The sequence below is a fragment of the Bubalus bubalis genome, chromosome 19 (assembly GCF_019923935.1).
Source record: "Bubalus bubalis isolate 160015118507 breed Murrah chromosome 19, NDDB_SH_1, whole genome shotgun sequence".
Lineage (NCBI taxonomy): Eukaryota > Metazoa > Chordata > Mammalia > Artiodactyla > Bovidae > Bubalus > Bubalus bubalis.
The window spans coordinates 35,683,259-35,703,340 of NC_059175.1; the positions used below are offsets into that span (position 1 = coordinate 35,683,259).

At 43.5% G+C, this 20,082-nt stretch overlaps 1 protein-coding gene across 10 annotated transcripts in view; it reads left to right on the forward strand.

Annotated features, from left to right (window-relative positions):
• LIFR (LIF receptor subunit alpha) overlaps positions 1-20,082 on the forward strand; it is a 186,035-nt gene that overhangs the window by 122,788 nt on the left and 43,165 nt on the right. For 5 of the 10 annotated variants that reach the window (XM_025270581.3, XM_025270583.3, XM_025270582.3 and 2 more), the window contains 3 exons: positions 8,434-8,594; positions 10,561-10,675; positions 13,114-13,250. The exons of 1 other annotated variant lie outside the window; for it this stretch is intronic. In XM_025270581.3, the coding sequence (XP_025126366.3) occupies positions 8,434-8,594; positions 10,561-10,675; positions 13,114-13,250 (413 nt within the window). The remainder of the gene's footprint in view (positions 1-8,433; positions 8,595-10,560; positions 10,676-13,113; positions 13,251-20,082) is intronic. 4 more of the 10 variants (XM_025270587.3, XM_025270586.3, XM_025270588.3 and 1 more) reach the window with 1 other exon arrangement.

Genomic DNA, 20,082 nt, shown 5'->3' on the forward strand with positions numbered 1-20,082 from the left:
AAGGAAATGAGATTTTTGGCTAAGAGTTGGAAGAGATTAAAATTTTTTAAAAAAGAAGAGAGAACCCTTGATACAGCAAGAGTGTGGGCAAGCATGGACTGGGAAATGGAGCTGCTCCTGGTTCTTTCTGAAGGTGAGCTTGTATCATGCTTTCTTGCATGTTGAAGATCTCTTGACATGTTTTTGAACAAGAAGGAATGTTCTTCGGGTTGTTTCTTTACTGTAGTAGTAGAGTGTTTCGGGGAGAACAAGTTTATTTGTCTGATAGATGCTCGTTGACATTTCTTGAAGGCTGTTGAAGTCACTCCTGTTATGGCTGAGCTGAGGTGAGATTTAAGTGGATGAATGTCTCTCTTCAGTGGAGTAGAGCTTCCAGGGGCCTCTGAAGCTTGGGAAGCGTTGGGGTGTAGAGAATGTCGGTGGGTGGAAGGGGCCATTCCCTAGAGTCATGGTTTGGGAGGAGACCTGAGGCCTATGGAAGTGTGGAGGTTCATTCTGCCAGGCAGAACAAGGCCCTGCCTGATGCTGGAGCAGTGGGAACCTTCAAAGCATTTTAGGCACTGGAACGACGTGCTCAAATTTGTTGTGCTGAAATTGATAAGGAACAGGCTGTTGAATTAACAGGGAAGTTCTTGCTGGAATGAAGATGACCAAAAGTGACAGGAATGTCAGGATCCGAAGAAATGAAACATCAGGATGAGAGTGTATAAAAAATTCCTAGGAAATTCAGAAAAACAGCAGCTAGATTCTTATACAACATAGTAAAGCTTGAATTTCAGCATCACTCTCCTGCACGCAGAAGGCAGGCTAAAATAAGATACTGGAATTTCCTGAGCACTTCAGCTGTCCTGTAATGCAAATTCCAAATTTTCTTGGTCTATAGTGTCCTTAGTGTTACATTGACGTTGTTATAGTGCCCCCAGGTCAAAAGAAATACCTTACAGTTCTTTTTATGAATTTGGTAGGTCCTGACAACTTAGCAAGTGTTGTGACCTGACACTTGAAGTAGCAGCTTGAAAAAATAATGCATATCAACCTAAAAGAAATAATATCTTTATTCTTTAAAAGTCATATGTATGAATCTTCTGTGTACTGCATAACTTCTCAAAACTTGGGAATAGATTGGGCACTGCCAGCCTCATTTCCATGCCTCTCCATTGATCTTGGGTGGTACTTAAGCTTCATCACAGCATCCAACAAGCCTTCCCTCTGGCTCTACAAAGATAGGATGCCATTGAGAGGACTGTGGCATGACCGAGTGTTCAGACCGAACTACACTGAACTGAAGGTCCTCACAGTGTTGGACAGATGTCACTTTGTTACCTCTGAAAATTTAAACTGTAATGTCGTACCCGAGTTCTTGGGGCACCTGAGTGCATGGTGTGGGAACCACAGCTCCAGCTTATGTTCCCAGTGTTCGTAGTACATGAGTTAGTATGGAGCCAGCAGCCAGAGCATAGCGTGCAGACATACACGTGTTCACGCACCCCTTGGTGTTCCTTCACCAATCTGCCGGCTGGAATTTTGAGTGTCTGCTCAATGCCAGGCAGTGTGCTCTGCCAAGGCGGGAGTAGGGGGCCGTGGCTTACAGTGAAGAGAGAGAGAGTGTTTTCTCTCAAGGAGCATGTAGTCTGTGGGAAGAATTACAGAATGGGGAAGGGGTCAGCAGATTTTCTAGAAGGGGCCAGGTGGTCATTATTTTAGGCTTGGCCACGCAGTCTCTGTGGGAGCCGTTCAGTCCCAGTGCAGTGATGTGATGTGATGGGCGCTGTGTACACAAATGGGCTTGGCTCTGTATAGTGAAACTTTATTGCTAAAAGCCGAGGTGGGTCCTGTCTGGCCCAGAGGCCAGAGTTTGTGCAGCCCCTGTCGTAGAGATGGAATCACCGTCATGGAAGCAGGAGGAGGAGCAGCAGGCCTTCAGGGAATCCCAGGAGGGGTCACGGAGGTGATGGTGAGCTCATCCTGCTGCCCAGCAGGAGGCTCCCAGGTGAACTGAGCAGAGGGTGGCAGAGAGGAGTACAGAGGGAACACCAGGCAGAAGGGAAAACACACGAATAGACAGCGTCATGAAGGGGTCTGGGCAGCTAGGGGAACGGAATCCATCTTAGTGTGACCTGGAAAGAGATCAGAGGGTAAATTCCACCTGCTAATGCAGGAGACATTGGTTCGATCCCTGGGAGGGGAGGATTCCGCTGTGGAAGGGAATGGCAACCCACTCCAGTATTCTTGCCTGGAGAATGCCATAGACAGATGAGCCTGACGGGCTGCAATCCATAGTGTGGCAAAGAGTCGGACACGACTTAGTGACTAAACAACAACAGACAGCATCCTCTAATAGCCTCCAAAGAACGGTCGCAAGGAAGAAGTATCTTCTGAGATCTGGTATGTCTTTCTAAAATGTATTTTATTCTCTCAGTTAGTATTTGAGTATAGAATTCAAGTGTGGAAATAATTTTCAGTCACCTTTTGGAAGACGGCTTCTAAGCTCTCAGTGTTGAGAAGTCTGTGTTTTCCTCTCCTCACTGCTCCCCCCTTCCCAGTTCAGCCAGGTTGGGGTTTCCCATGGGTGCATCTCGTTTTACTTAAATCCCTGCACTTGACTTGACTAGTACAGTAGAGTCTACCTACCTGCAGTTTCTGTTCCTGGGGAGCCTTCTCCAGAGGGCTGAGCTTGAGGAACTTGAGACCTTGTGAGTAGGGGGTACAAGTGAGAAGTGGAATTGGGAAAGTGGATGATGATCAGAGGGTTTTTTTTTTTTAATGATTTTTATCTTCCCTAATAGATAACAGTAAGAAAAGGGACATTGGGAGGATGGGAGCCAGCAGTAGGACACTGCCTTCCATCCAGTTTCCCTTGCTCGGGGTGACCATGCAGACACCGCCTCTCCTGCAGACTCAGCCACCTGCCTGCACATGTGTTTCGCTGTCTTACGGTTAAGCGGCTTTCTCCTTCAAGTGTCTCATGCTTGATGAGTTAATGACAGGGGAGTTATCTCACTGTGATGACAAGGATAGGAGCTCAGGGTAAACATGCTTTGGGTTTTTACTCACCTCCCCCCACCTAAGCTGTCTCAGGGCAGGATAGACTTGCATCAGCCAAATGCACTCAGTCACTCTCTGTCACATCCCCACCCCCTCTCTGCCCTCCTGTCTCCCCTTCACCCCCTGAAAAGAAAAAAAAAAAAAAAAAAAAAACAAGCTGTCACAACTAAAGAGTTTATCAGGACTGCAGTTCCTGGTGCTCTTTTGCCTTTAGCTTTGCTTTTCTCTATTTTTTTCTCTAACTGTCCTCAGCAGAAAGATTTGGGACCTCACGCATCCTGGAGGCAGAGCTCTCAGAGCCTAGGAGAATGAAAACAGCACCTGTGTGGAGCTTTCGCGGGAGGGGCCGAGCTCTGCACCCCGGCTCTCAGGATACACACTCAGGGCCGATATATTTAAAGACATGGGAACAAACAAGCAAAGGATAGATTTTTTTTTTTTTTAGGTCAGCAGTTTTATAAATTGATTCTGCGTGATCAGTTTTCCTAAACAGAAGGATTTATTGACATTTTGGAATCCTTTAAGGTAATTACATCACTCAAGAGACACTCTGGTAGCCCTTGGGCAGCCCAAAGACATAGCTCGTTTGGCTTTTCGTTATTGTTCAGTCAGTAAGTTGTATCCCGATTCTTTGCAACCCCATGGACTGCAGCACTCTAGGCTTCCCTGTCCTTCACTGTCTCCCAGTTTGCTCAAACCTGTGTGCATTGAGTCGGTGATGCCATCCATCCATCTCATCTTCTGTCGCCCCCTTCTTCTGCTGCCCTCAATCTTTCCTAGCATCAGGGCCTTTTCTGACGAGTCCACTGTTTGGCCTTTAGGATGTTTGAAAAATATGAATGAGCTGCTTATGCTTAAAAATTTGAGTATTTCATGTAAAATCCCAGATTTCTACCTACTCTTGAAAAAGAAGAAAATCTGGCAAAACAAGGCCCGTAGCTGCCACTTTTCAAGCAGGTGGCTCTCCCCCATGCAAGGACACAGGGCTCTAGTTGGCACCTGCCTGTGTGATTTCTTCCCTCTTACCCCTTTGGCATTTACATTTGTGTTCTTCTATGTGTCGAGAGACAGCTTGCCTAGTTTTGAAAATTAGCTCCTGAAATTCAATAAAAGGTATGCTTTCCTCTAAGGAATAAGGCATTGGTGGAAAAAAGCAAGTTCTGACAGTGTATCTGTCAGGAGGGAGTCGAGACAAGTTTCCTGTGTCCTCATTTTCCTGTTCACTGGAAAGCTCTGTTCATGTGTTGCTCCAGCCTCCAGTCAGTCCCTTTGGTAGAGAAGTCAGATACTTTATGAGCATATTGATACTGTATGGCCTAAATGTCTTTCTCAAGGTTTTCTGTGTAATGTTGTAACAAGAAAGTCCTTTTTATCATCTTGGCTATTTTCAGTTAAGCCAGCCTTGGTGACAGTGACTTTGATTCTTCTGTTCCTGAGCACCCCGACCCTGACGCGCTCAGACCTGCTCAGTGGAGTCCCTGATGGGACTGTTGGCACAGTGTGCTTGTGCCAGCCCACAGGAACGGAGTGTCCCCACCTGACTTGGGGGAACCTCTCATGGAGACCCTGGGCAGAGCTTGCCTCCATGCACCCTGGTTGAGGCTGGAGCCAGGAGGGGAACCTCTCATGGAGACCCTGGGCAGAGCTTGCCTCCATGCCGCCCTGGTTGAGGCTGGAGCCAGGAGGGGAACCTCTCATGGAGACCCTGGGCAGAGCTTGCCTCCATGCCGCCCTGGTTGAGGCTGGAGCCAGGAGGGGAATCTCTCATGGAGACCCTGGGCAGAGCTTGCCTCCATGCCGCCCTGGTTGAGGCTGGAGCCAGGAGGGGAATCTCTCATGGAGACCCTGGGCAGAGCTTGCCTCCAGGCACCCTGGTTGAGGCTGAAGCCAGGAGGGATCGAGTGATTTGCACTCAGTCATGCCATCATTAGTAATGGAGCCAGTCTTAAGTCCACAGCACCCCCATCCAGAGCTGTCCTCAGCCGCCTCCATCCCCCACCTGCCACTTCATGGGACACTCTCCTCTTTTGTAGAACAAATATAATCTTGTAGTGAGGGATTGTTTTATTTCAAGATAATGTATAGACACTCTGTGAATATGGGTTGTGATTGTTTTAGTCATGGTATGGTCATGTTGGGTCTCTTTATTCAGCTATTCCTGTACACGCCACCTAACTTTAGCAATTGGCATTTTAGACATTCCATGAATACATTTTCATTCTAATAAGTAAACTCAGCAACCCTGTGATTGGTTAGGAAGTTATTCACCCAGAAACTAATGGTGAACTCGTGAATTGTATGCTTGTCCCTCGTATTTGTTTGGTTAAGACTCTGTGTTACAGTGCTCAGCAGTTAACAGGTGGCATCTTGTCATTTGCTTTCACTGAGAAATGTGTTTCTTGAATTCTCTCATTAGTAGGCTCCAGTTTTTCAGATGTTCAATCACTGTGTTTTTTTCCCCCAGTTTCCTGTTGCTCATATCTCTTCTCACATTTTTCTGTCTTTTGTTTATTCTGAAAGATTACTCAATATTTTATCTTTCATTAGAAGTCTTTTAATATCAGCCAATGTATGTAATGTGTAAGAGCTATTTTTGTTTCTGATTATTCCTTTTTTATTGCATCCTCTTCTTGTTTTTATGACTGTGCCATGCCTACGTAGAGAATACTATTTAGAGGTGGTTTTCTGTTTGTTTTGTGTGTGTATGTGTGTTTCTAGTTTTCCTGTTTCTCATATTATCCGTATTTCCTCTGGGAGTAATTTTTATTTTCCTTTTGGTGATACTTTTTATCCTGAATTTCTTGTTAATGATTTAGTCTTTGCTTATATGTTTTATGATCCTTAGTTGTCCATCCCAATATACAAATGAGGTAATATTAGGTCTGACAAGGAATTTTCAGCACACTTTGAGGACTTCTTGGCTGGCAAGTTTCATTCAGTAACAGTGGACGGGAACATCATTACTCAGAGGAATGCATCAGGGTCAGTTGTGAAAGGCTTTCCTCTGACAGCCATGTCTTTGTTAGTGCTTTGTGTCCTCAACATTTCTTTGATGTTCTGCAGGGAGGACACTTCTGTTGGGAGTGGGGCATAGGAGCATGTCAAAGTTGACTTCTGTAACAGATCTTGGAATCCTTGAGCTCCGGCTCCATGAATCACTGCCTCCATCTTCATGCAGGCAGAGAGAACTTAAATGGTACCACTGTCCATCCAAGAGGGCTTCCCTGATATCTCAGCTGGTAAAGAATCCACCTGTAATACAGGAGACCCCGGTTCGATTCCTGGGTTGGGAAGATTTCCTGGAGAAGTGATAGGCTACCCACTCCAGTATTCTTAGGCTTCCTAGGTAGCTCAGTTGGTAAAGAATCTCCCTTCAGTGTGGGAGACCTGGGTTCAATCCCTGGGTCGGGGAGTTCCCCTGGAGTAGGACATGGTAACCCACTTCAGTATTCTTGCTTGGAAAATCCCCATGGACAGGGGAGCCTGGCAGGCTACAGTCATGGGATCATGAAGAGTCAGACACGACTGAGCAACTAAGCACAGCACATCCATCCAGGGACTCCCAGGTGGCTCAGTGGTAGGGAATTTGCCTGCCAGTGCAGGAGACATGGGTTCGATCCCTGGGCTGGAAAGATCCCCTGGAGTAGAACATTGCAACGCACTCCAGTGTTCTTGCCTGGGAAGTCCCATGGATGGAGGAGCCTGGCAGGCTGCAGTCCATGGGGTCACAAAGAATCACACATGACTGAGTGACTAAGCATGCACTATCCATCCAGTGTTATTTTTCCACCAAATATAGTAGTCATTTTTGACTTCCCTCTTCACCTTACATAATATACAAAATACACTTATAGCACTTATATGTCGTTGGCAGTATTCCAAGTGATTTGCATACATTTACAATTTAATCTTCACAACAGACTTGAAAGATACGGTTATCATCCCCACTTTACCGATGGGGAAACTGAAGCATAGAGTGGTTCAGGTTACACAGTAGGTACAGAAGCTGTGATTCAGAACCTGTCTGTTTTTAACCACCACCCTGCCCTGCCTATAATGGCTTGTAAGGTCCCCCATCTCTAGAACAGATCCTGAATCTGACGGCCTCTCACCACCCCCTTTTAGAACCCTAGTCCTCACCACTGATTATCTTATTTGGACGTTGGTTCCCCAGCCTCTGTTCTCCCCTAGAGTCTGTGCTCCATGTAGAAGCGAGAGAAATCGTCCCAAAGTGCACATCAAATCGTGGATCTCCCCTGATGAAAACACTCGAGTGGCTTATATCTCGACCCCATAAAAGCTCGTGTCCTTTAGATGACCTCAGGCTCTCTGTGGCCTGACCAGCCCATGTCCTCTCAGCCCCTCTTCCTGACCTTTGAACTTGGTGAGCTGTCCTCATCTTAGGGTCCTTGTATTTGCTCTTGCCTTCTTTCCCTGATCTTATCATGGCACGCTTCTGGTCAGTCACAATCCAGCCCAGAGAAGAGACCATCATTCACACACTTCCATGCACATCGACTTACTCTGGTTTTTAGAGTTTGTATCAGGGCCTTAAATTTCTTCCTTGTTTACTTGTGTATCTCCAGAACTAGCATCTAAGGTCCTCGATGGCAGGGACTTTGTCTGGCTCAGTTTCTGGTGTCTAGAGGGGGACCTGGTGCTGGGTGGGCTGACAGGCACCTCTGGGAGCTCTCGGGTTGGACAGCGCCTCCCTCTGATGCAGCTCCTCCCTGCTGCTCACCAGGGCGTCACTGTTCGTCCTGTGCTTTCAGTTTTCAGCAGATACGGGTTGAAATCGCGTTTACCATCGGTCCCTTCCCGGCTGGAGCTGTTGGAGCGGTCATTACATTTCAGTCATTTGTGTGTCGTTGGCAGTGTTTCTGTCACATCTGCAGTCCCCCATATGTGACTAATGACCCTCCTATTTTCTTTAAACTGTTTAAAAGTACATGAAATAGAAACTTAACATCACAGTGTACATGGAAAAGAAAGCCAGTATTCTCGTAAATAAGTGACTGTAAAAGTTAATATATACTAATTAAAAATGCCATTTCATGTATCACTTAAAATTGTCAAGACCTCAGTTTTAGGCGCTGCTTTTCTCTATTCTAGCAGTACTGAGGGTTGATAAATATGTGCTCTGTTGTAATCTTGAACTTGAAGCATATCATTTGAAAATTGGCTCTATAACAGCTCCCGGAGCAGCAGCTGTGTCCGACTGGCATGTTCCCCCAAAGCCAGGCCAGCTGAGTCTAGTTGTCGCTCCATGGCTTTAATGCACAGCAGGTTTTGGTATTTGTCAGTATCCATTTTCAGTGTTGATGTGCACAGGATAAGGAGTGTCTTGAACCAGTTTGAACACCATCTGAAATTCTTCTCCTTATGCAGAACTGATTGCAGCGCACAGGTGATGGACATTTCTTTATGTGTGAAACGACCATCCTGGCTGGTGGACTGCAAAAGAATGAGGATGGCTTCAAATTCCCAGTGGCTCTTATTAACAGCTGTGCTTCTGTATTTAACAAATCAAGTAAACAGCCAGAAAAAAAGTAAGTGCATCAGAGTCAGAGAAGATGAACTGATTGCAGTGTTATTACTGTTTGGATTAGGAAGTGATCTTGAGTCTATATTGAACCCTTCAGGTTGTGGTTAAACTTCATTTCTTTGTCATGTTTTAAAACATACTTTTGATTTCTTTTAAAAAGGCCCATAAAGAGATAGATCTAAATATTCTTTCTTCTTTAAAAAAGTAAGGTACGACTTCCTGTTAGAATGAAATAAAATTCAGCCTTTTAGGATAAAGTTCTATTAGTTTTGACAAATGCATACAGTCATGTAACCACCTGCACAATCAAGACTCAGGGCAGATCCATCATTCCAGAAAATGCCCCTGCTCCTCTGCTGCGAGCCCCTCCCTTCCCCACCTCCAGCCGACACTGGTCTATTTTCTGTCTGTAATTTTGCCTTTCAGAATGTCACATAAGTGAAATCCAAATATCTACTTTAAATTTTATATTATTCATTTTCGTCTTATTTAAAAGCATTAAGAATGTTTGTAGGTGTTACCTAGCTTACTGTACAAAGAACATTTTCATCCTCTGCCTCTGAGCTTAGTTTTTATATTATTTTCATAATTAAACATACCTTTTTTCCCCCAAATTACTATTAAATAACATTGTTATGTTACTAATGATTTATAATATGTTTCTGATGTTTTTGTTTTCTATCTTATAGCTTTATAATTTATTGCTATAGTGAATATCATACCAATAATGTGTAAAAATTAAGGAAGAAGCCTTTTTAATAGATATTTATATGGAGACTCTTGAGATAGAATACCTCTTTTCACACTCTGGTTGCTTTCCCTCCTTCTCTTTTCTCCCTTCTTCCGTTTTTCCTCCCTATTTCCCTCCTTCTGTCCTCTCCTTTTTTTCTTTTCCATTGTCTTTTTAGAATGACAGTTCTTCATTGTATGGTGTTTATGTTCTCCATGAGCCAATGTTGTGTCAGTTAGTACTGTTAGGACTATCATCTTCTGAAGTGCTTGTCACCTTTTAGTTGTTTGCTGCTAAGTCGCTTCAGTCGTGTCTGACTCTGTGCGACCCCAAAAGACGGCAGCCCACCAGGCTCCCCCATCCCTGGGATTCTCCAGGCAAGAACACTGGAGTGGGTTGCCATTTCCTTCTCCAGTGCATGCAAGTGAAAAGTGTTTAGGCCTACACAAAATATCTGTTTTCCAGAGACTCAAGTGAGTTTATTACCATGTATATGATATGCTTCATAAAACCTAAAGATTGGCTATGGGATTTCTGTATGGGTGGCAGTCTGGTAACAAGCTGTCAAGCAGTAATAGTTAGGAGTACTCAGAAGCTATGTTTCGGACATGACTGAGCAACTTCACTTTCACTTTTCACTTTCATGCATTGGAGAAGGAAATGGCAACCCACTCCAGGGTTCTTGCCTGGAGAATCCCAGGGTCGGGGGATCCTGGTGGGCTGCCGTCTCTGGGGTTGCACAGAGTCAGACACGACTGAAGTGACTTAGCAGCAGCAGCAGAAGCTATGTTTGTGGTATAAGAGATACATAGTTTTTATTTTTACTTCGAGTCTTAGAGTTACTTTAAAAAAATTTTTTTTTGTTTTTTTGCAAATGGGGTCACTGTAGATTAAAATTCTCCCAGGCCCTTTCTTGGTCCCTTCATCAAATCGGTACAGTCACTCCCTCTATTTATATGAGTTGCCTGGAAGTGGAATTTTTGAGAGAGGCCTAACCCTTGAGTGGTTGGCCCACTGTCATCAGTTTACTCGCCAGCTTCTTTAAACCAAAGCTACAAAAAAGAAATAGAAAGCCAGTCACCTCCTGGGACTGCAGGTTCATCTCTGCGTACAGAACCTGGGCCCTCTGCAGAGGCGTAGCTTGTGCTTATATCTGGGGATGGTTTGACTTGTTGACCTTTCCAGTGCAGTTAAATTAATATGCATTGTGTGTGTGTGTGTGTTGTTTCTCCTTCTCCAGGTACTCCTCATGATTTGAAGTGTGTAACTAACAATTTAAAAGTGTGGGACTGTTCTTGGAGAGCACTTTTTGGAGCAGGTCGTGCTGCTTCTTATGAAGTTTGCATTGAAAAGCGGTAACGGAAATACTTCGGTTAATTTACAATTATAACCTAAAGGTTCCTTGTCTTTAATCTTAGAATATAAAGATTTTATTCTGGAAATTTTTAAAAGAAATTTTAAATCCTAGCCCTGTATTTCCTAAAAAGGTGACTCTTAACTTCAGTCAGGGTGGAAATAAATCCTTCTCTTGGCCATGACTTTGATTCTTTTGTCGTGGGAATTTTGAGTATGGGACACACTTCTCATGGGCTGTGGGTTCTGATAAGCTGTGGGGAAGTTTTACTGGTCTGTCCTAAACCAATGCCTGCCTGTATCAGTGAGGTTCAAGTTTAGATTCCAGTAGAAAATGACAGTAGTAGCAGTTTAGTAGACAGGCATTTACTCTCACGTAAAAGGTCCAGAGTGAGCAGTTCAGGGCTGACGTGGGTGCACATGGCCACGAGAGACCCAATTTCCTGTTTCCCGTGGTACTCTGCCATCTTGAGTGTGTGATCTCCTGGTTCAAGATGATGCTCCGGCGTGGCTGTCATGTCTGCATTCCAGGAAGCAGGAAGGACAGGAAGGATGATTTTCTTCAGAGACTCCCTGAAGAGATATCTGCCTCCATCTCATTGGCAGAACTTCACCAGTGGCCAAACCTATTTGCGTGAGAGGCTGGGTGATGTGTTCTCAGAGCTGATGGCAATGTGCCTGAGTGAACCTGGGGTAATGTCACTCAGGGGAGGTGGGTGCTAGGAGGCAAGTGGCAGGTTCTGTCACACCACCTTACCCCCTCAGGTGATCTTGCAGTAGCTGCAAGTCCCGGGGCCTGCAGTGGAAGCCCTCAGGGTGTCTGCAGGCCGGAACACTCTGTGTGCTCCTCCCTGACCCCAGCAGGCCTCAGAGCTGTTTAGCAAGGCCAGAGAAGTTCAGTGCAGAGCTCCAGGCACCAGTGTGCTGATGAGTGGTCCTCCTGAAAAGTGACATAAATGTGGATATAAGTACACTCGGGTTTTTCCCCAGTGCATGTAGATTTATCGAGCATTAGTCTAAGTGTTGTGCTCGTTTATCAGCCAAGTTGAGCTTGGTTTTATTGCAGAGACAACCCTCAGGTTTTATATCGTTGTTTTCTGCAATGAAAATAAAGGATTACTCTTGCTTGTGTCTTGTGTCTATCGTGGGGTCATCTGGCATCTCTGCCCCTCGTCCTGCCCTCAGGGACCCAGGCCAGGGGACCCTCATCTTTTAATGCACTGGGATGAGGCAGAAGGGGAGCACGGCCTTTCAGAGCTTCCTTCCTGACATGAGAGATGTGACTTCCACTCAGTTTCTCCATGAACAGTGTCACATGGCCGTGCCTTGCTTCAGAGGAGCAAGGAAGAGCCATCCTCCTTTGAACCCAGAAGGGGAGAATCTGAAAAATCTGGTAAATCACACTAATAACCACCGCAGGCCCCACAGAGAGGAAGTTATCCTGGCCCCAGGAGTTCACAAGAAGCAGATCATAACGATGCTGTGGATTAAGTGCTGATGGAAATTGTCTATGACGGTCTGAGGGAGCACTGACTAAGGAGTATGAGGTCCAGAGAGGCTGTCAGAAGCATGGTTGTGGAGTAGGAATACTCAATTTGCTCAGCAGAAATAGGACAAAAAGCCATTCCAGCCAGGGAGGATATTGGGTACAATGGTATTAATGTGTGAAAAGCCTGATTTATAGAATTCAGGTGGTCTTGTGTTGCTGGCACGTAAAGAAACCTCACAGGTGCGGTTGAGAGGAGGCGAGCTGACCCTTTCAAGTCCTCAGTCCTAAGTGAGTAATGTGAGGAAGCCTGTGCGGAACAGGGCGGGGATGCAGGAGGCACCAAAGCCCTTTTGCTTGAATTAAAGTTTTTATGGAAAGTTAAAAATGTATGTGAATAACAGAGTGTGTAAACATGCCCTGTGAAGATACAAAAGCCCATGGAACCACAGAGGAAAAACTGACTTTTGTCTGAGAGGTAATGGGCGGGAACTAGAAGCTCTTTGAAAGCAGAGCTGATGAGAACGTTTTGTATGACTGAACCATGAGCCAAGACAGAGGAGCAGACAGGCTGAGTTGAAGTCCCAGTGACGGGAACCCTGTGATGGTGGGGTCCACAAGTCGGGGACAGGTGTGTGAGGTGGGGGACAAGCCTGCCCAGAGAAAGTTGGGGTGGGGCTTCAAGGGCATGCTGAAATCCTAAGTTTCTGGAGAGAATCATCTCTGCTTACTCTGTTTACTTTCTGATCCAATCTGGTTAGTTTTACTACCACTACATTGATGGACTTACCACTTTCCTCTCTTTTTTCAGTCTTGAAACGCAATATGACCTGTCATATTTTTGTATACAAAAGAACATAAAGTATTTTTCAGTGCATCTTTTGTCAATCAAGTTTTTATGAAAATTGCACTCAATTTTATCTGCCAATTGAATTTTGATTTCTTATATTTCAGGTCCCGTACTTGTTATCTATTGGAGAAAAATACTACAATCCCACCTCTTTTACCTGGTCATTATGAAATAACAGTACACCCTTTATATGAGTTTGGAAGTTCCAAAAGTAAATTCATACTAAATGAAAAAAACATTTGTAAGTATTTGAAAAGAAAATTGATTTGAAAATATCTCAGAATGGTGCCTTTGTTAATATTGTAGTCCTTTATAGTTGACAGAAATGTACCGTTCTTTGATATCTGTTATACTAATATTCCCACATACCCAGTGATCACACTTCCAACTGTGGAGCACAGGCAAGAGCACGATGAAAGCAGACTCTTCCTCTGGTCAAGCAAACAGATGCTGCAGAGGCTAAGGTCCTTCCCGCAGCTGGAAACTTTTCGCCTCCCCGTCTAGTTTGTTGATTCCTGCACGCCTTTTAGAATTCTTCAGCCGTCTCAAGGAACTAGTCTTTGACCATCCCTGCCCAGAGGAGACCCCATTCCTTTTGGCAGTCTGTATTTCTCTTTTGTGGCATTTCTCACAATTGCATGAATAATTTATTATGTAAGTAGGTGCTCCCTGTGTGTTTCCCTTATAAGAAAATAGGCTCCCCAAGAGCAGAGACTCTGTCTTCTGCCAATAGTGTCTAGTCCAGTGCCTTGCACTTCGCCAGTATCTTTTACAGATGTGTTGACCGAATACCTAGGATATAATGCTTCGAGCTGGGTGGAAGTATGAATAAACCCAGGCATATGGAAATGGAAATTTTTCTGTGTAGTGAGATCTTAAAAACCCTAGTTGTCTTGACTCTTTTAATGGTTGGCTAACCACCTGTGTTGCCTTCTGACAACTATTATGGGATGGTGTTACAATGATATTATAGTGAGTCTTACAAGGATGACTTATGCTGAAGCAAGGGAAAGAAAATATAAGTGATGTGTCCAGTTTTACAGACAGAATGCATGTTTGGAATGGTCTGTGTCTGAGATAGCACAGATTTTGAAAGGATAATAACAAGCATGCTGTCCAGGAATTTAGAACCTGTCTCATTTCTTCTCATTTTCTGGCTGGTCTGGGGAAAGTGCTATTTAAGGCTGTCTTCAAGATAAAAGAGAGAAGAGCCATGTGTGTTATTTTCTTTCTGTAGCTGTACATGAGATCCATGTGAGATTATTTTGTATAGATCAGCCACGATGCCAGTACCTGCAGAGAAATATTGTTAATACTTGTATTTTGTTAAATAGTGTTAATTACATGTATTTTCTGTGTGTGTGTGTGTGTGTGTGTATATATAAACAGTAAAGTTTATATTACTTTATAATAGGCTTACCAGACTATATAGAGTTTCAAGTCATTATGTAAATCTCCATTTTTATAGGTTGCATAGTATTCCATTGAATGGAGGTACCATAATTACTTTGTCACTGATTTTTTTTTTTTAGCAAATTGTATTTTATTTTTAGCAAGTTAAATTTTATTTTTTAGCTTATTATACTATTATAATCAAATGTGTGTATGTGTGTTAGTCAATTGCGTCTGACTCTGCAACCGCATGGACCGAAGACCACCAGGATCCTCTGTCCATGGAATTCTCTAGGCAAAAATACTGTAATGGGTAGACATTCCCTTCTCCAGGGAATCTTCCTGACCCAGAGATTGGACCCAGATCCCCTGCATTGCTGGCAGATTCTTTACCATCTGAGCCATTAGGGAAGCCTCATTTTCTCGTTTTAAATAGAGGCCTTGTAAAGCTGAACTAGATTGATGTCTTTATTTTTTCAATTTATACATATACATGTATCTGTGCTTTTCAGAATTTTTTCCCATGTAGGTTGTTACATAATAGTGGGTAGAGTTCCCTGTTCTATACTATACTATTATTGTTCAGTCACTTAAGTCCTATCCAACTCTTCATGACCCCATGGACTCCAGCACACCAGGCTTTCTTGTCCTTCACTATCTCCCAGAGTTTGCTCAAACTCAGGTCCATTGAGTTGGTGATGCCATCCAGCCATCTTATCCTCTGCCACCCCTTCTCCTCTTGCATCCTCAGTCTTTCCTAGCATCAGGGTCTTTTCCAGTGAGTCGGCTCTTCCCATCAGGTGGCCAAAGTATTAGAGTTTCAACTTCAGCCTCAGTCCTTCGAATGAATGTTCAGGGTTGATTTCCTTTAGGATTGACTGGTTTGATCTCCTTGCTGTGCAAGGGGACTCTGAAGAGTCTTCTCCAGCACCACAGTTCGAAAGCATCAATTCTTTGGCACTCAGTCTTCTTTATAGTCCAACTGTCACATTCATACATGGCTACTGGAAAAACCATAGCTTTGATTATATGGACAGTAGGTCCTTATTAGATATCCATTTGAAATATAGTACTCTGTGCATACCAGTTCCAGACCAGGTGGGAAGGGTAGCAGAAGGGATAGTTAGGGAGTTTGGGATTGTCAGTGATTATTATCATTGAGATTTTTACTTCTAGTTTTTCAACATTATATCCAATGCTTTAATGAACATTTTTTGCACATCTACGTTGCTGAATTTGTGTGATGATTTTCTTAAGCTAAATTCGTAGAATTGGAAATGCTGTGTTGGAAACATTTCCTTTTTATGACTCTTGACACCCATTACCACTTGTTCCTCCAAAATTTTGAATCTTTTTGCATGCTTGCAGGTATCATATTAGAGCACACCTGCTTGTCTGCATCCTGGCCAGGACTACGCATATTGTCCTTCTCTCTTAATTTGGCCACTGCAATCTGATGGCCCCCCAAATTACAGCATTGTTGTTTTTATATTTCTGTGTTTACTTTTTAAAAATTATCTGTCATTTTTATTCTTTTTCTGAGCTATTTGTGTCCTTTGTAAATTTTCTCTCATGTTGAAATTTCATATTTCCTTCTCAGTTCACAAGCACTCTCTGTATAGTATGATTATCGATTATGTCCTATTTGTTATAAATCTTTTCCCATAAATATTTTCCTAAATTTAAACTTTGTGGTGTTTTTCACACCACAAGTTTTCATTTTTATATAATAGAATCTCATGATATTTGGGGGATTTTGGTTTTGTTATCATGCTTAAATCTTTCATCCATCTGGAATTATTTTGTAGTGAGGTATGAGGAATCTAACTTAATTTTATTCCAGATTTAAAAAAATTTCCCCAGGACTCCATCAAAGAGCCAATTTGTGTTGTCTGCTTTTTTAGTAGGGAGTAAGAACATTCCATCTGGAAAACTACTTGAAGATAACAGTGTTAGAAAGGCAAATCAGGACGGACTCTAGGTAACATTTGATTAATAGACCAAATCTTACAAAGAGTTATTAAGAGATTAAAATCTTGCAAAGACTTATTTTTGTGCTTGTCATTGTCAGTTAGAAGTTTATTGTGCATGCTAAGTCATTTCAGTCATGTCTGACTCTTTGTACCCTGCAGTCTTCCAGCTCCTCTGTCCCTGGGATTTCCCAGGCAAGAATACTGGAATGGGTTGCCATTTCCTCCTCCAGGGGACCTTCCCGACCCAGGGAACAAACCCATGTCTCCTACATTGGCAAGCGTGTTGTTTACCACTGAGCCAGATAGCATTTTTAATAATAATGGTTCTGATCATGATTAGAATATTAGATAAACAGTATCCCAGTGCTAAGTTACTACTACCACTACCCAAGAAAAAAAATAGCAAATTACATGAATATAAGAGAGGGAGGCAGGTCCATCAGTAAACCTTTGAACATTTATCATGTGCAAGAGATGCTGTGAAATGGTATGGAGCTTTACATCAGAAGATTTGGGTACTTTGGCAATTGGCTACTAAATAAAACTATGAGAAATTAAGTTTTTTCCAGATCTTAAGATCCTTTTGTTTCAAAAGTATACATACAGAGCAAAGAAGAGATTTAAAGTATATACATATATCTAATAAACTTCTGGGCTTCCCAAGTGGCACCAGTGGTAAAGAGCCTGCCTGCCAATGCAGGAGACAGAAGAGATGCGTGTTTGATCCCTGGATCAGGAAGATCCCCTGGAGGAGGGCATGGCAACCCACTCCAATATACTTGCCTGGAGAATCCGCATGGACAGGGAACCTGGCGGTCTACAGTCCATAGGGTCACAAAGAGTCGGACACAATTGAAGTGACTTAGGACGTACAATAAACTTCCAACTGACAAGGACAAAAATAAGTCTTTGTAAGATTTTTAATCTCTTAAGTTTCTTAAAAATTTGGATCTGTCTGAGGCAGAATAAATACTGTGGATCCTTTTAGAAAGACCTGGGAAAGCTCCCGTCCTCTGATGTCCTAAGGCGGAAGGGACATGGAGGTTATGGGCAAAGATATACCAGCTTCACAAATAAGACTGATGATATTTTTTTCTAGCTGAAAAGTTTCTAGAAAGCAAGTTAACATTGTCCTCAAGTGCATTTTAGCTGGAGAGAAAGGCAGATGACAGTTCATGGGCGTTCAGGGGAGCTTCCCAGGTACATGAAAGTAGCTTACTATGAAATCGTGAAAAGAAGTATGCTTAATCTTTTCACTTGTAATTATGACTGCTTCTGTTTTTAGCTTGAAATATTAGCTATGACTTGGGTTTTGAAGAACAGACTACTGCTGTTTCGATAAAATGTTAATTATGTGTACTTCTCAGAGAGGGAAGCATTTTAATAGATGAGTGTTGCCTTAATAAAATACTCTCATGTTGCATAATTTTACGTTACTATATTGTGACTTCTTGAAACATTTGAAGGATCCAAGTTCTTGGCAGCCTCTGCTCTCTGTGGTTGCCCTGCCACCTTGAACTTGCCCCTTCTGGCTCTGAATCAGCTTGTTGCTCTTCATTTGCTCCTTCTTTTTTTAAAAGCAGTTTCCCACTTAAACTTCTATAAAGAAGCTTCCACTGTCCTTAGGTAGCTATATAATGGTTGTAGTTCAGTTGCTAAGTCATGTCTAACTCTTTGCAACCCCATGGACTGCAGCACGCCAGGTTTCCCTGTCCTTTACTATCTGAGGGTTCACTCAGATTCATGTCCATTGAGTTGGTGATGCCACCCAACCATCTCATCCTCTGTTGGCCCTTTCTCTTCCTGCCCTCAATCTTTTGCAGCATCAGAGTCTTTTGCAGTGAGTCGGCTCTTCACATGAGGTGGCCAAAGTGTTGTAACTTCAGCCTCAGCATTGGTGCTTCCAGTGAATATTCAGAGTTGATTTCCTTTAGGATCAACTGGTTTGATCTCCTTGCAGTCCAAGGGACTCTTTTCAAGAGTCTTCTCCAGCACCACGGTTTGAAAGCGTTAGTTCTTTTGCATTTGCCTTTCTAATGGTCCAGCTCTCATCTGTACATGACTACTGGAAAAACCATAGCTTTGACTATACAGACCTTTGTCAGCAAAGTGATGTCTCTGTTTTTTAATATATATGCTGTCTAGCTTTGTCGTAGCTTTTCTTCCAACAAGCAAGTATCTTTTAATTTCATGGCCACAGTCACTGTCTGCCGTGATTTTGAACTTACCTTCACCTTAACTGTCATTTGAGGAGAGCACAGGCAAGAAAGAGCCCTACCTACTAGAAAGCCTGAATTTTATAGAACAGGCTCATACTGTGCGTGTTTTCCACTGACTGACCCCCTAAGTTTTTCCATACCGTACTCATCCCTTGCAAAGATTTGAAGATTTTTAAGAATTCCTTAACTCTTTCTGCCCTTTTTTTTTTTTTCTTTTTTAGTTTACCAGTTTTCTCTCCGTGAGAGGCCCTATCCTTGAGCTGGTTTTTCTCTTTACCTTTTGTAATGCAGCTTCAGAGCCAGTTGCCCTGCCAGCATTGTTTCTGAAGAATTGATGGCACCCTCACCGCCATCAGTGGTCTTTTCTCAGACCTTCTGAACTTCTGAAATCTGTTTTCCTGGGCCCAGATGACAGCCCATTTCTTTTGATTTAGCGATCCCAGATTTTCTCTGCCTTTTGCTGCTTCCACATCTTTCGCTCTCAGGATTCTTGCTGGGTTCTCTGGTTTCTTGAAAGTGTGACTGTGGGTCACTAGCTCTCAGGCTTTGGCTGTTTTGTATCCGTGTATTAGGTTCATTTCTTGAGCTGCACTCAGTGAGTTCCTCTTGAGTCTGTGTGCATGTTCTCACTGGTCCCTATTCTTACTGTCTGCTCCCTGCTTCAGTGATGGTCTGTTCTTCCTTGATGCTTAGCCATGGCCTGGTTCCCACCTCTCTTCACAATGGTCCATGGTTCCTTTTGCGTTTCTGGGCTGGTAACTTGAAGAAATCTTAGATGTTTCCATGTTATATTAATACTAATCCTTCATTTCTTTGAAATGTCCATTAGATTTTTCCTTTCTTTTCCATATATGGCATCCTGAGCCGTATCCTTTTTACCGTAGCCTGGCTGTCTCTTGCTGGCTCATGTTATCTCTTTCTCAGTTCCCTACAGGCCTTTTGCCCACCACTGCAAACTAACCTTTCTGAAAGACTTCCCACATCCTGCCAAGTGCTTCTTCGATCTGCATGGAATCCCATTGACTTCCTCATCGCATTACCACCATCTTGCTGCTATTTACTGCTGCCTATGCCAGTTGTGGGCTTCTCTGGTGTCTCAGTGGTAAAGAATCTGCCTACCAATGCAAGAGACTTGGGTTTGATCCCTGGATTGGGAAGATCGCCTGGAGAAGGAAATGGGAACCCACTCCTGTGTTCTTGCCTGGGAAATCCCATGGACAGAGGAGCCTGGTGGGCTGTGGGGTTGCTAACAGACACAACTGAGTGACAACAACGTGCCAGTGCCAGTTGTAGTTCACTGTGTCCGGAAGTGGGTGACTCTCCCTAGTGTGGAGACCGGGACATTGACGACGAGTGGGGAGGGAGCCAAGGGCGCAGATGGAAAGCTTTGCCAAGGCCAGCTTTACAAAATCCACACACTGGAAGCTCTTTCACTTCCCTCTGATGTTGCCTATTTGGAGATCCCAGACCCAGTGACACCAGAGTGTTG